The 12,413-nt window shown below is 36.9% G+C and overlaps 1 protein-coding gene across 3 annotated transcripts in view; it reads right to left on the bottom strand.

The window, feature by feature from the left end:
• The window catches only part of ABI3BP (ABI family member 3 binding protein), a 233,430-nt gene that overhangs the window by 114,391 nt on the left and 106,626 nt on the right, over positions 1-12,413 (bottom strand). For all 3 annotated transcript variants that reach the window (XM_023508060.1, XM_023508061.1, XM_012812736.2), the window contains exons 7-11: positions 11,598-11,646; positions 10,558-10,629; positions 9,649-9,741; positions 2,347-2,424; positions 364-438 (exon numbers count right to left, since the gene is read on the bottom strand). In XM_023508060.1, coding sequence (XP_023363828.1) covers positions 364-438; positions 2,347-2,424; positions 9,649-9,741; positions 10,558-10,629; positions 11,598-11,646 — 367 coding nt within the window. The remainder of the gene's footprint in view (positions 1-363; positions 439-2,346; positions 2,425-9,648; positions 9,742-10,557; positions 10,630-11,597; positions 11,647-12,413) is intronic.

The following is a 12,413-nucleotide window of genomic DNA, read 5'->3' as shown; positions in this document are numbered from 1 at the left end:
AGCAGAATGCAAGGTTAAGACTTCCAGGTTCCCCCCAACCCTCCAATATTTGGGAGTTAAAAAACTGTCATTCTGTAGATACAACCAAGAGAATGATTGAAAAGGGCGTGCAGTTAGCATCCAGCATCCAGATCTGCTGGAAGGTCAGTGGCCAGGCAGTGGCTCAGTTGATCAGACATGTTGTTAACTCTTCAATGGAAGCCGTCCAAGAGATAGGAAGGTTAACCTCGGTCAGGAAGGAAGGCATGGGAGAGAGGGACAGAAGCTAAGGCGATGGATTACTTTTCTATGAGTGTTGGAAGTTTTTTGTGATGTTGCTGCTTTTATTTTTAGTTTTTTAAGAAAAAAAGTTCTTAGAATTACCCAGTGTTGTTTCTGAAACATCTAATGCACTAGACACAGTAGGTTTGCTGGTTCTTGGAACTATTTCAGGAGTCACTGAAAGGTAAAACAGACAACTTTACAAATTAAGATAAAATGATGAAGCAGTGAAAGATTTGTTCCCCTTCAGAATTAGTAAGTGTTTCTGATAGACTCCATTTCTTACAAGTTACTAATGTTAAAGACTCCCTAGCTTGTCCCACTGTTTTAGCTAACACTCCTTCCTAATCCTTCCTTTCTGGGCTTAATCCACTGTCTATAGGCTCCAAAAAGTAAAAAATAAATAAAAGAATGGAAAAAACTCCAGCCAAACAAACAAAAAAACCAAACCACTGAATCAGCCACCATTAAAACACTGATCAGATTAATCAAAATTTTTTGTTTGCCTTTGTATTTATCTCCAGGGTTTAGCACAAAGGCTATGGCCAAGTAGCCAAGTACATGATAATAGTTCAGCAGATAAATTAATGAATGGGCAAATAAAAGAATGACCCAGGGCTAAGAGGTTTACTTAGAACTGAGAGATTTCTCTCTCAAATTGCACTCAATATGCAAAGCTTGAATGAGTTGAAATTATGATCAGCATCTAAGTGCTTGACCACAGGGTCGTCCCAAGTGCTAGATTAAAGGGAATGAAAACCTCAAGTAAATATTTTTGGAGAAATAAGAACCAGGGTCACTGAGATCTGGAAGGAATTGGGAGCTAGAAAACCCCAGAATTTTGCAGAATAAGAACATGCAATAAAGACAATAACACTCAGTAATAAATTATGGTGTTTGTCTTAGTGTTTCTTGAGTGGAAAATTCTGAGGGGTTGACAAAGAACTAGAAAGTCTGTAGACTCTCCCATCAGACACGGTGCCAAGAGAAGACAGTATAATCAGGAAAAATGAGTAGAATCTTTGAAGTAGAGAAGGACTTGGAGTCATCTACTGGGTCCTGCTTATGCTTTTCTTGATATTGATCAAGTATATTGAAATCAGGAACCACCCAGGGATTTCATCCAAATGGATTACTGCATTAGCTACCTCTGCCCCTACTCCCATGAAGGTGGAGATGAAAGATTCATCTCACTTTTGCAGACAGACTATATTCATCTCGGTCTGTCAGAAATGTTCCTACTTGAAAGAGTTGCTTGACACTGTTTTACTCCTCCCCCTGTCGTTATCTTCTCTGGAGCAGCTACAAGCCCAACGTTTGTACAAGTAAATATCACCAATATTCCAAGTTATAGCAATTTTATAAATTAAAAAAATCATTCCAAAGTTACTTTGCTAAATGTGGATTGGGAGGAATTCTTGCCAGATATTTATTTCATTAAGTCCTGGATAAGGTGGCATTGTGCTGGCAGCAACTCTGTAACTCAGAGATGAATGTCTCCCCCATGCACTGGACTTGGGTAGTTCATTCAGAGAAGAAATGTTGAGTGTTAGTTACAGAAATAAACTATGGGGAAAATTCTCACTGCATTTATCCTTTGAAGGATTTTTACTAAGCTATTATATATTCTCTATACTAGGATTGTTAGCATTTCAGAGATATTTATTTCTAAATGATTCCAAGGGATTTTCCTAAATATCAAGCTATGGATTTGTGAGGGCTATATCCCATTTTGCTACACTGACTGCTTGTGAAAGTAAAGAAATAAAAAATATGGTCTCATATGTTCATATAAAAGCACCAAAGTTGTGGTATCACATTTTAGTATAAAGATATTTCAGAGGGTTGAGGTAATAACTTTCATTTAGAGTGAAAAACACAGCTCTTTGCCTGTTGTTTTCCCAAACATTAAAGACCTGGAACCTCCTACTGTTTTGGGCTTATTTATGATCAAAATGAATTTACTGCTGGCTCTTCACTAAAAACAAAACAAAACAAAAAAACCCTATACACTGTAGATCATTTACTATTTGAAGAAATATGTTCTTTCTTTCCTCAAGGTCAACAACATAGTGATCTCATTACCTGTCATGGGCCGTGCTGGGATTTTTTCAACCTCTGGTGTTTTAGATTCAGCAGGTAATGCCAAGGTTTCATTCTTAGCTAAAAAGTCACAAGAAGAAACAATTTACTTCACTTCCTCCCAATAGAGTCCAAAATACCTCATTCAAAAGGTAATTAACTAACAGACTAAAAAAATTAATCTGGTCACATTCCTTCCTATCATTAAGCATTTCTAGCAGGGACTATTACATGACAGTTTTCAAAATTCTATATTAACCTTAGTTAATTCTTTAAGATCTGAATTGGCATTAGAGCAAGGAAAAGATTATAACTTAATACTTGTATAAATCTCAAGTCATTTTGATTCATAAATAGAATTTCTGGAAGGCATAGGTATTACAGCAAATGCTCCCTAGAATTTTACATTCAAATACCACTAACATTTTTGTAAAAAATTAATGAATAGAAAATTTCATTATACAAGGTAAAAAAAATGTAATAGATTATAACACAGAAATTAAAAAAAAACACACACACAAAAATACTAAAGATATTTAAGCCTGGGTGCAGTGGCTTACTCCTGTAATCTTAACACTCTGGGAGGTCGAGGTGGGTAGATTGCTTGACCTCAGGAGTTCTAGACCAGCCTGAGCAAGACTCTAGTTCTGAAAAATAGCCAGGGGTTGTGGTGGGCACCTGTAGTCCCAGTTACCAGGGAGGCTGAGGCAAGAGAATTCCTTTGAGCCCAAGAGTTTGAGGTTGCTGTGAGCTATGACCCCATAGCACTCTACCAAGGGCAACAAAATGAGACTCTATTTTAAGAAAAAACAAATGAACAAACAAACAAACAAAAATGGCTCAGCGTCTGTTGCTAAGTGGTTAGGGCACCGGCCACATACACCAGGGCTGGCGGGTTGGATCCCGGCCTTGGCCTGCTAAACAACAATGACAACTACAACAACAACGAAAAAAGTAGCTAGGTGTTGTGGCAGGCGCCTGTAGTCCCAGCTACTTGGGAGGCTGAGGCAAAGAGAATTGCTTAAGCCCAAGAGTTTGAGGTTTTGAGGTTGCTGTGAGCTGTGACACCAGAGGCAACATAGTGAGACTCTGTCTCAAAAAAAAAGATATTTGAAAAATAGTCATGGGAAAAAGTTACCAACAATTAATAAATTCTGAGCCACATGTTAGCATAGGTCTTCTCTTTTGGTCTCTGTAGGAATTCAGTATAAAGAATGGAATCAGTTTTATTTTTTTCCTTGTTATGGAACTAGTTGGGAAACTTCATTCTAAAATTTAGTTATTCTTTTTCAAAGAAAATATGATTCTACATTAGAGTCTCCCAGTGACTATGATATTCCCTATTAAAAAAAATGAAGAGTTAGGATTAACTCTGTTCAGTTATTCAGCACACTGAGTCAGGGACCTGCTTGTAATGTTTTGAAATAGTCCAGTAGCATGAACGAATTCATGCACCTTTGAGATACCCTGATCATGTCATTTGAGCTGATTATGTAACCAGACAGGATTGTTTGGAATTTTAAGGCTATCCAGAACTTTAATTTCTCAACTTTGACACTATTGCCACTTGAAACTGGATGATTTTTTTGAGGGGGGCTGTCCTATCTACTGAAGGCTGTTTAGCAGCATTCCTGCCTGCCACTCATGGGATTCCAACAGCTCTCCCACAGTTAGGCCAAACAAAAACGCCTCCAGCATTGCCAAATACTTCCTGGGGGACAAAAACGCCCCCTGCTGAGACCTACGGATATAAAGGTTCTCTCAGCATTCTCTGAAAGTGAAAATTTTATTACCTTCTGTGGTTCACTTTACTCTTGTAAAGACCATTTCCTTCTTTTCAGTTAACATGGGCCCGACATCCTTATTTGCTTCTTTTGGACTTAAAGTCATCTCTTCCACAATGTTTATAGAAGCAAGTCAATTTTCAATCTCTGCTTAATGAAGGTGTACAACAGATTTCTACAAAGAGCTGATTATTTCCAGGACTGATTTAAAATACTGAAAATAAGTGTCATAAATACTAGTGTACTTGTCATTGATTGTCAAGTGTGTGTTTCAGAAGTTGTAAGCATGTTTGCACAGCAGAAATAACACCATTGTTCAAATTAATTTAGTGTGGACATAAAAAGAAACTCTTTCTGTAATAATTAAAAGAAAGATCCAACATAATTTTACAATAAATTATATTTTTAAGATTTCTGTATTTTCTCATATTTTAAAATTTCAATTTTCAAATCTAAGATCTCAATTTTAAAATTTCTCTATTTTTCCTGATAGCTTTGTTTAGAATTATTCTGACTGGTAAACACAGCAAAAAAAATATTTAGATTGGTTCAGTGCCCGTAGCTCCATGAATAGTGCACTGGCCACATACACCAAACGTGGAGAGTTCGAGCCCGGCTGGGGCCTGCCAAACACCAATGACAACTGCAACCAAAAAAATAGCCAGGCATTGTGGCAGACGCCTGTAGTCCCAGCTACTCAGGAGGCTGAGGCAAGAGAATTGCTTACGCCAAAGAATTGGAGGTTGCTGTGAGCTGTGATGCCATAGCACTCTACCAAATGCAACATAGTGAGACTCTGTCTCCAAAAAAAATTAGATTATGAATCTCTTATAAGCTCTAGCCCTGTTATTTTTAGCATGTACCATAGGTACCTTCAAAAAATATATAAAATGATAAGGTTTTCTTTGAATGATCTCTTTATTCAGTGTCCTCTTCTCCTTCCAGGGTTCCTTCCTAGACTTTCACATGTAATTATCTGAAACCCTTCAGCTTCTTATATTCAAAACATGCTCTTAAACTGGCAATCACATTAATCTCTTCTAGGCCATTAATGAAGAGAAGTGGGAAACTGCCTTCCCCAAGATACAGCTGTATTATTTACATATCACTAATTCTTTATAAAGCACATTATATTTCTAAGTATGCCATTTTAGACATCAGAGAGATTGGTAGATGGAAAAGATCTTGACATCTCATGAGCATTCACCTACAGTATTGCACCACTGCAGTCTTGGCAACAGGAAAGTAAAATGCCATCAGAACATGGCCTAAAATCCAGGAAATTCCTTTTCCTCTTTATTCTTCTGTACATTTTTTCAACAATAGTTGTTTCCTTTAATTTTTGGCATGCTAGTTCTTAGCTTTGGCAAGCCCTCGGCATGTCCCTTGGAGATGTGCGTGTAATATTAACTTTCTTGTTGATTTCTATTATTCACATCATGTGTTCTTAGAACAAAGCCATTAACACTTCTTTATGTGTTGGATGTCCCGTGATGGGCTTTGGTGGAATGGGGATGTTATTTTTATGATTTATCACCTCAAAAAATATGACTTTTCTTAATCGCAGTGATAATTAACTTCAAGAGAGTTTATTTCTCCCTTGATAATATAAAGGGCTATTTATGCCCATACTCTTTTTATGAAAAACAGTTCTTCTGCACAGCCTAGGCAACAATCAACAAAATGAAAAGCTAGCCTATGGTTTGAAAGAAAATATTTGCAAACCATATATCTGATAAGGGTTTGATGTTCAAAATATATAAGGAACTCATACAACTCAACCAAAAAAAAAAAAAGAGAGAGAGAGAGACAAATCCCGCCTCCCACCCCCAACCCAAATAACCTAGTTAAAAAATAGCAAAGGATCTGAATAGACATTTCTCCATAGATGACATAAAAATGGATAACAAGTATATGACAAGGTACTCAACATCACTAATTATCAGGGAAATGCAAAATTAAAACCAGAATGAGATATCACTTCACTCCTGTTAGGATGGCTATTATCAAAAAAGCAGGCAATAACAAGCATTGACAAAGGTGTGGAGAAAAGGGAATTCTTGCACCGTTGGTGGGAATGTACATTAGTGCAGCCATTAAGGAAAACAGTATGGAGGTTCCCCCCAAAATGAAAAATACAACTACAGGGCGGTGCCTGTGGCTCAAAGGCGTGGGTCACCCACACCATATACCGGAGGTGGCAGGTTCAAACCTGGCCCCGGCCAAAACCTGCAAAAAAAAAAGAAAAGAAAGAAAAATAGAACTGCATTATGACCTGCAATCTTTTTTCTGGCGTATACCAACAGGAAATGAAATCATTACCTCATTAAGATCATCTTCACTCCCATATTCACAATGACCAAGATATAGAAACAACCCAATTACTGATGAATGAATAAAAAGGTTGTGGTACATTCACACACAGAGGAATATCATCCAGCTTTCACAAAGGAGACCCTCATGGGTGAATCTAGAGGACATTAAGCTGAATGAAATAAGGCAGGCACAGAGAGAAAAATACCATACTACCTTATTTATATGTGGAGTCTTTAAAAAAATCAAACAGAGAATAAAACAGTGGTGACCAGGGGTGGGCTACAGAGTGGAAATAGAAAATAGGGAAATGTAGGAAAAAGGGGACTAAGTTGCAGATGCAAAGGATGAATAAATCTAGAAATCTAAGAACAACATGAGGACTATAGTTAAAATATTGAATCGTATATTGGAAATTTGTTGAGAGTAAATTTTTGGTGCTCTTATCACACATATACAAAGGATAGCTATGTGAGAGGATGGAGATGAAGATTTCCTAGACCCTAGTGACTCTTTCCCTATGTATATCAAAACATCATGCTGCATACCTTCAGTATATGGAATAAATTTTTTTCAGTTGTAACTGTTTTTTTGAAACATGCTCTATTAAGATGCTATATTTGACAGATAGGGTTTTCCTTGGATTTACTGGGCATTTTCAAACAATTTATTCACTGTGCAAGACTTTCCATGTGTTAAATTTAAGGTATTTTCCCAGAAAGCCAAATAAACAAACAAATTTCCTATTTGCATAGTTTTTATTATTTGTATATGTACTAGTTGAATTTATTTTTCTTTATTAAAACCACTCAGTCTTTAAGCATAAGTAAATCATATGAAAAACAAAGCAAAACAAAACAAAAACACAACACAACAAAAACCCACTTCCTAAATTAAAGAAAGTGAAAAGGCTCAATTGGTATTAAGGTAATGTGTTGAATTTTGAAAAAACAAATACAAAAGATTAGGAAATATCACTAAAGTCTAAGGAATAGAATATCACATTTGCCAGTTCAAAACTGACAGCAGTGGGCTGGGAAATCCTTTTCCTTTTTAATCTTCTCCACAAACTCTAGGTGAGCACAAGAGTTCTGAGCTTTGATCCTTCCAAACACAAGTTCACTGAAGGAATTTTACCTTGGGCACTTTCTGGCAGTACCACATTTACATAATGTAAGGTTGAATCACAGGGTTTTATAACTAAAAAGGACGTGATCAAGTCTCATTTATGAATTAAGAAAGTGAAATGCAGTCACTTATCCATTTTCTAGAGGTAACTCACTCTAGGACTAACAGATAAATATTTTAAAGCAAAAATATAAGGACTGCAAAAAATCACAAAAGATATATTGGCAAACATTTTCACATCTTAGTAAGATGGTGACCCATAAATAGTCCCCAGTCAACTGGCCTTCTGCTACTTAAAGCTTTCCTCTGCCTTCTTCCAAGTTATCAAAATTAACACCTAAGGAGAACTCCTAGGAGAACTTCTTTAAATCTCTTGAAATCTGATTGTCTAGCATCATATAAGCAAGAAATTGAAAACAGTTAGCTTAAATATCCAGATATACAAAAATCCTGTTTGTATAAAGCTAAGTGTCTGAATATTTGAAAAACACATGGAAAGACAGCAATTTCTTTTCAGTTTTTGTTTAAATGAAGTAGCTTGACATTCAGAACTTCTGAACTCATACATATGGCTCTACTCCCCAAAGAAGAAAATTAGAAAAGAGAAAATAAAGACACATTAACATTTGATAACTCAAATAGTAGATTAGATTTGACACTTTAAAAAACAATAAATCCCTAGGAAAGGGGAACATTGGAGACAGGTTATTTGATCTGTGCTTTACCAGCAGCTACTTGTCATGAACATGGGTAGGAGGGTCAGTGGATGCAAGTTCTTCATGACCAAGAGGTCACATGGGCCCTGGCCTGACGCAAGAGTCTGTCTACTTAGGACCCCAGTCTGTTGTCATCTTTCACCATATTTTATTGAATTAAAAAAAAATCCTTTGTGTTACATCTTATTTGTTATTTCTATTCTCTTTCTCTCCTTCAACCAAAGAAGAGGAAGGGACCCCAATAAGGGAGGAAGAATTAATTGCCTTGTCTGAGGTCCTAGGCATGAGCAGGCACCATGTCTGTACAAGTCACCATTACAGCCCCACCCCACCCCACCCCCAGTAACTTGCAACTCTGGCATGGAGAAATCCTTAGTAAGTATTTGTTGAATGAATATTGCCAAACAGGGGCTTGGACCTCTCTTACTTCATCTGTACAATGTAATGATTTAATCATGTATTAAATGCCAAAGTGCCTAGCTCAGGGAAACATTCTGCATTTTATAGTCTTGTTCAATTTCTACCATATCATGCTGTTTCCTGTCATATTTAGCAACAGTCCAGGACATTCTCCAGAGACATTAGGGGGGTGGTTCTCAAAATGTGGCCCCTGGCCCAGGAGGGACAATGTCACCTGGCAACTTATTAGAAATGCAAATGCTCAGGCCCCACCCCTGGCCTACTGAATCAGTGACTCCGGGGGTGGGTCCTGGCAGTCTGAGCATCCACAAGTTCTCCAGGTCTGATGCTTGATCAGGTTGGAGATGCTCTGTCAGAGACACAATTCAGAGTCTGAGTTGATGCTGAGATACAGCAACCGACTTAGCACAATGACCACCACAGTTACTCTCCGAGCCCCTGTTATGTGGATTTTGCTTTTATTATTGTTGTGTTTTATGATTTTTAAACACGGAAATCATACCCAGTTCTTTCTGGAAGCAGGAAGCAATGTCAGTCTCAAATAACTCTAATGGACCTGACCTTTACATCAATTTTCATTGAAAATATCTAGTGACCTCTTAATAGAACAATAAATATAATTTAGAACCATCATTCCATTTGGAAATTGTACCTATATATGTCTATTATTTGGATGATAAATGTTTACTCTTCTTTTCTGCATGTAAATATGCACATATTTTTATTTTTTATATTTTCTATAAATACAAAACATATTTTATGCAAATATAAAATAACTATTGCCCTATAGAATGCTATTTATATGGATTCCAACAATCCAACCTCCTTGCTGCTACATTTTTACTTTGAGATCCTTAAACATCTCTTTTGCAAGATTCCTTGGACATCCTAAGAACATCAGTGGTCAGTCATTCTAAGGCCAAATGTCGAACTTGTCTGCTTACCTAATTGTGTCTTGAGTGCGTCCGAAATCTCAAACATTATGGATGTTGGAAGTTTTACACTGGTTTCATTAAGACCTGGGATAATAAGGTGGACTGCAAGGAAAGAGATGTAAATAAGATAAGAGGAAGAGATTTATTTATTTATTTATTTATTTATTTATTTATTTTTGAGACAAAGCCTCACTTCCTTGCCCTCAGTAGAATGTCATGGTGTCATAGCTCACAGCAACCTCAAACTCTGGGCTCAAGTGATCCCCTTGCCTCAACCTCCCAAGTAGCTGAGACTACAGGCATCTCCCATAACACCTGGCTATTTTTAGAGATGGGGTCTTGCTCTTGTTCGTGGTGGGTTCAAACTCCTGAGATCACATGATCCACCTGCCTTGGCCTCCCAGAGTACTAGGCATGAGCCACTGCACCCAGCTTTAACCCAGACTTTACAATGGAAAAATATATGACCATATCTTCAAAATAGAGCATTTAAAAAAAGATTTAGAACCAAACTACTAAGTCTTCTGGCTTTAAATCCATAGACTCAAAAATTATAAGATGGCTGCTTAAGATGTGTGGTGAACAAAGAACATAATTACCAATAATAATGATTTTTAAAAGAGTAGTCTAACATGAGGAAGACTCTCATTACCAAAGACAACCTTGTGGGCAGGCAGGATGGGTGTCATCATCCCCCAGGCACAGGCTAGAGCTATCTCTTTAATATACCATGATAAAGGTAGCATTATTTGCCTCCTGGCCTGGAGTGGACACAAGCCAGGATGCTAAACAGTGAAAGGATATGAACCAACATCAGTTTTAACAGAGCTGCTTACAGTATAAAGTTCCTTAAAGCCCCTATTAGCAAAAGATAGCCTGATTTGCTTTATCTAGACATAGATTTCAAGATTGACTCACCTAGTATTGCTCCTCCAAAGGGGGTCTTTTCTGGGGATTTAGTTGAAGCCTTGTGAGTAACATTCTGAATCACTGTTGGAGCACAATAAGACCATAGTGTGATAAGGAAAAAAAAGCAGCAAAAAGTTAATAAGGTGAAGCTATCTGTACTGAGAAAGTTCTGATTTAACTTTATCAATTAATAGAAAAGCAACTCTAGGGGCCGGCCACACAGTCAACAGAAGGATTGGAGGCAACACCTCACCTTAACACTGGTATCTTTAAGTAACGAAAGGCTATAATTCTATAATAAAATGTTCCATTATAATTATCAAAAAGTTCTTTCCATCTCCATTCCCTGTAGTCTACCCCTTTCCCAAATGAATCAGAAGTAGCACAAAATGAAACAATAACTCAGTAATAAAGTTAGAAAATATGTATTTTCAAAGCAAAGAATATTTGGGTAATTTCAATACTACCTGACCCTGTTTTGAGAGTACAAGAAGGACAATATAGTCTCTTAAAATTTGAGAGCTATTTTAAAAGCCTCATCTCTCCTACCAAAAATCTTTCTGGAAATAATAGAGAAATAGTTTGAAAGCTGAAAGCCAAAATAAAAACAACTGGATATAGAAATAAGACAGTATAATGATTGCAACCTGGACACTTTTACTTTCCCTAATGTGACCACAAAATCAGTTTTCATTTTCATTATTGTAACTATTCTATGAATGATTTACTGCATGTATGATAACTTAATCCTGGGCAAAAATCCACATATTTAACCGGCTTATTAAAGTTTAATACTTGGTTGCATTAACCCTACTTGTCTGACCAGTGTGACTTGCCCAAAGTTTGGCATAAAGGTGCAGGACCCCAAATTACCTATTAACATCTAATTCACTAGATTATACTATTTTCTCTTTCTAAAAAGCAACAGTTAGAAATAACTTTTTTTCTGAAAGACAGTCAAAAAATTTGAGAAAATGTATGCTATATTCAATTACATTAGTTAAAAGTATGTTAAAGATAGTTCTCAACATATATCCAGAGTAAATTACCTTGCTTGATGATTGTTATTGGGATAAGCTTCTTTGGGACATATGCTGGCTGAAAAGACAGGGGCAAAATCAATTTCTGAGTCAATGTTAATAAGATTTTTTTTTAAATCAGAGAAGAAGAAGCAGCCCTTTCTTGCCTTAATAAAGTCTCTCATGCCACTGGCTTAATAGTCACTGCATAGGTCTTCAGTACATAGATCCCCCTCTATTGTATTAGACTCACTTGGTTTCCCCATAACTATTGAAAGGTATAACAGAAGCAAACTCTTCAGAACTCCCATTAGTTATATTTACTTAGAAGCTACAAAGGAAAGAAAAGGAATCCTCTGTTTTGATTATTAGTTGTTTTTTATTACATCTACGCTGTGACTCAGCCAAAGTCTGTCTTTACATTGTCTCTCAAAAATATGCTAAGTTACAAACTAATCTTTAAAACCAATCAAGATCAATGGAATGTACCCAATTGCTGCTACACCACAGACACCACAATCATGCCAAACTCCTGACACTAAGTATTTATTGCCCAAGAAGGCAGAGCCAGGACTCAGATCCAGACATTTCTTAGTCCAAAGCCTGTACTCTTAACCATTCCTCACATGACCTCAGAATTAGAAGAGCATGTCCCAGAGATGATGCTTCCTCTCTCTACTCTGTTGCCTCAGAAGTCCCATAGAAGGTTTGCATGTCATAGAATGGTTTGAATCAGGAAAGGGTTTAAAGTGGAAGCTTTGCCAGATATATTCGTGATGCCAAAGATAAGACACACAAAAGATACATATGTGGACTGGTGAGAAGAAGGGCAGCGAAATTATATAC

The sequence above is a fragment of the Otolemur garnettii genome, unplaced genomic scaffold, assembly GCF_000181295.1.
Source record: "Otolemur garnettii isolate 467f Iridium unplaced genomic scaffold, OtoGar3 scaffold00220, whole genome shotgun sequence".
Lineage (NCBI taxonomy): Eukaryota > Metazoa > Chordata > Mammalia > Primates > Galagidae > Otolemur > Otolemur garnettii.
Note: the sequence above shows the minus strand (reverse complement) of the source record. Positions and strands in the feature narration are given on the sequence as shown.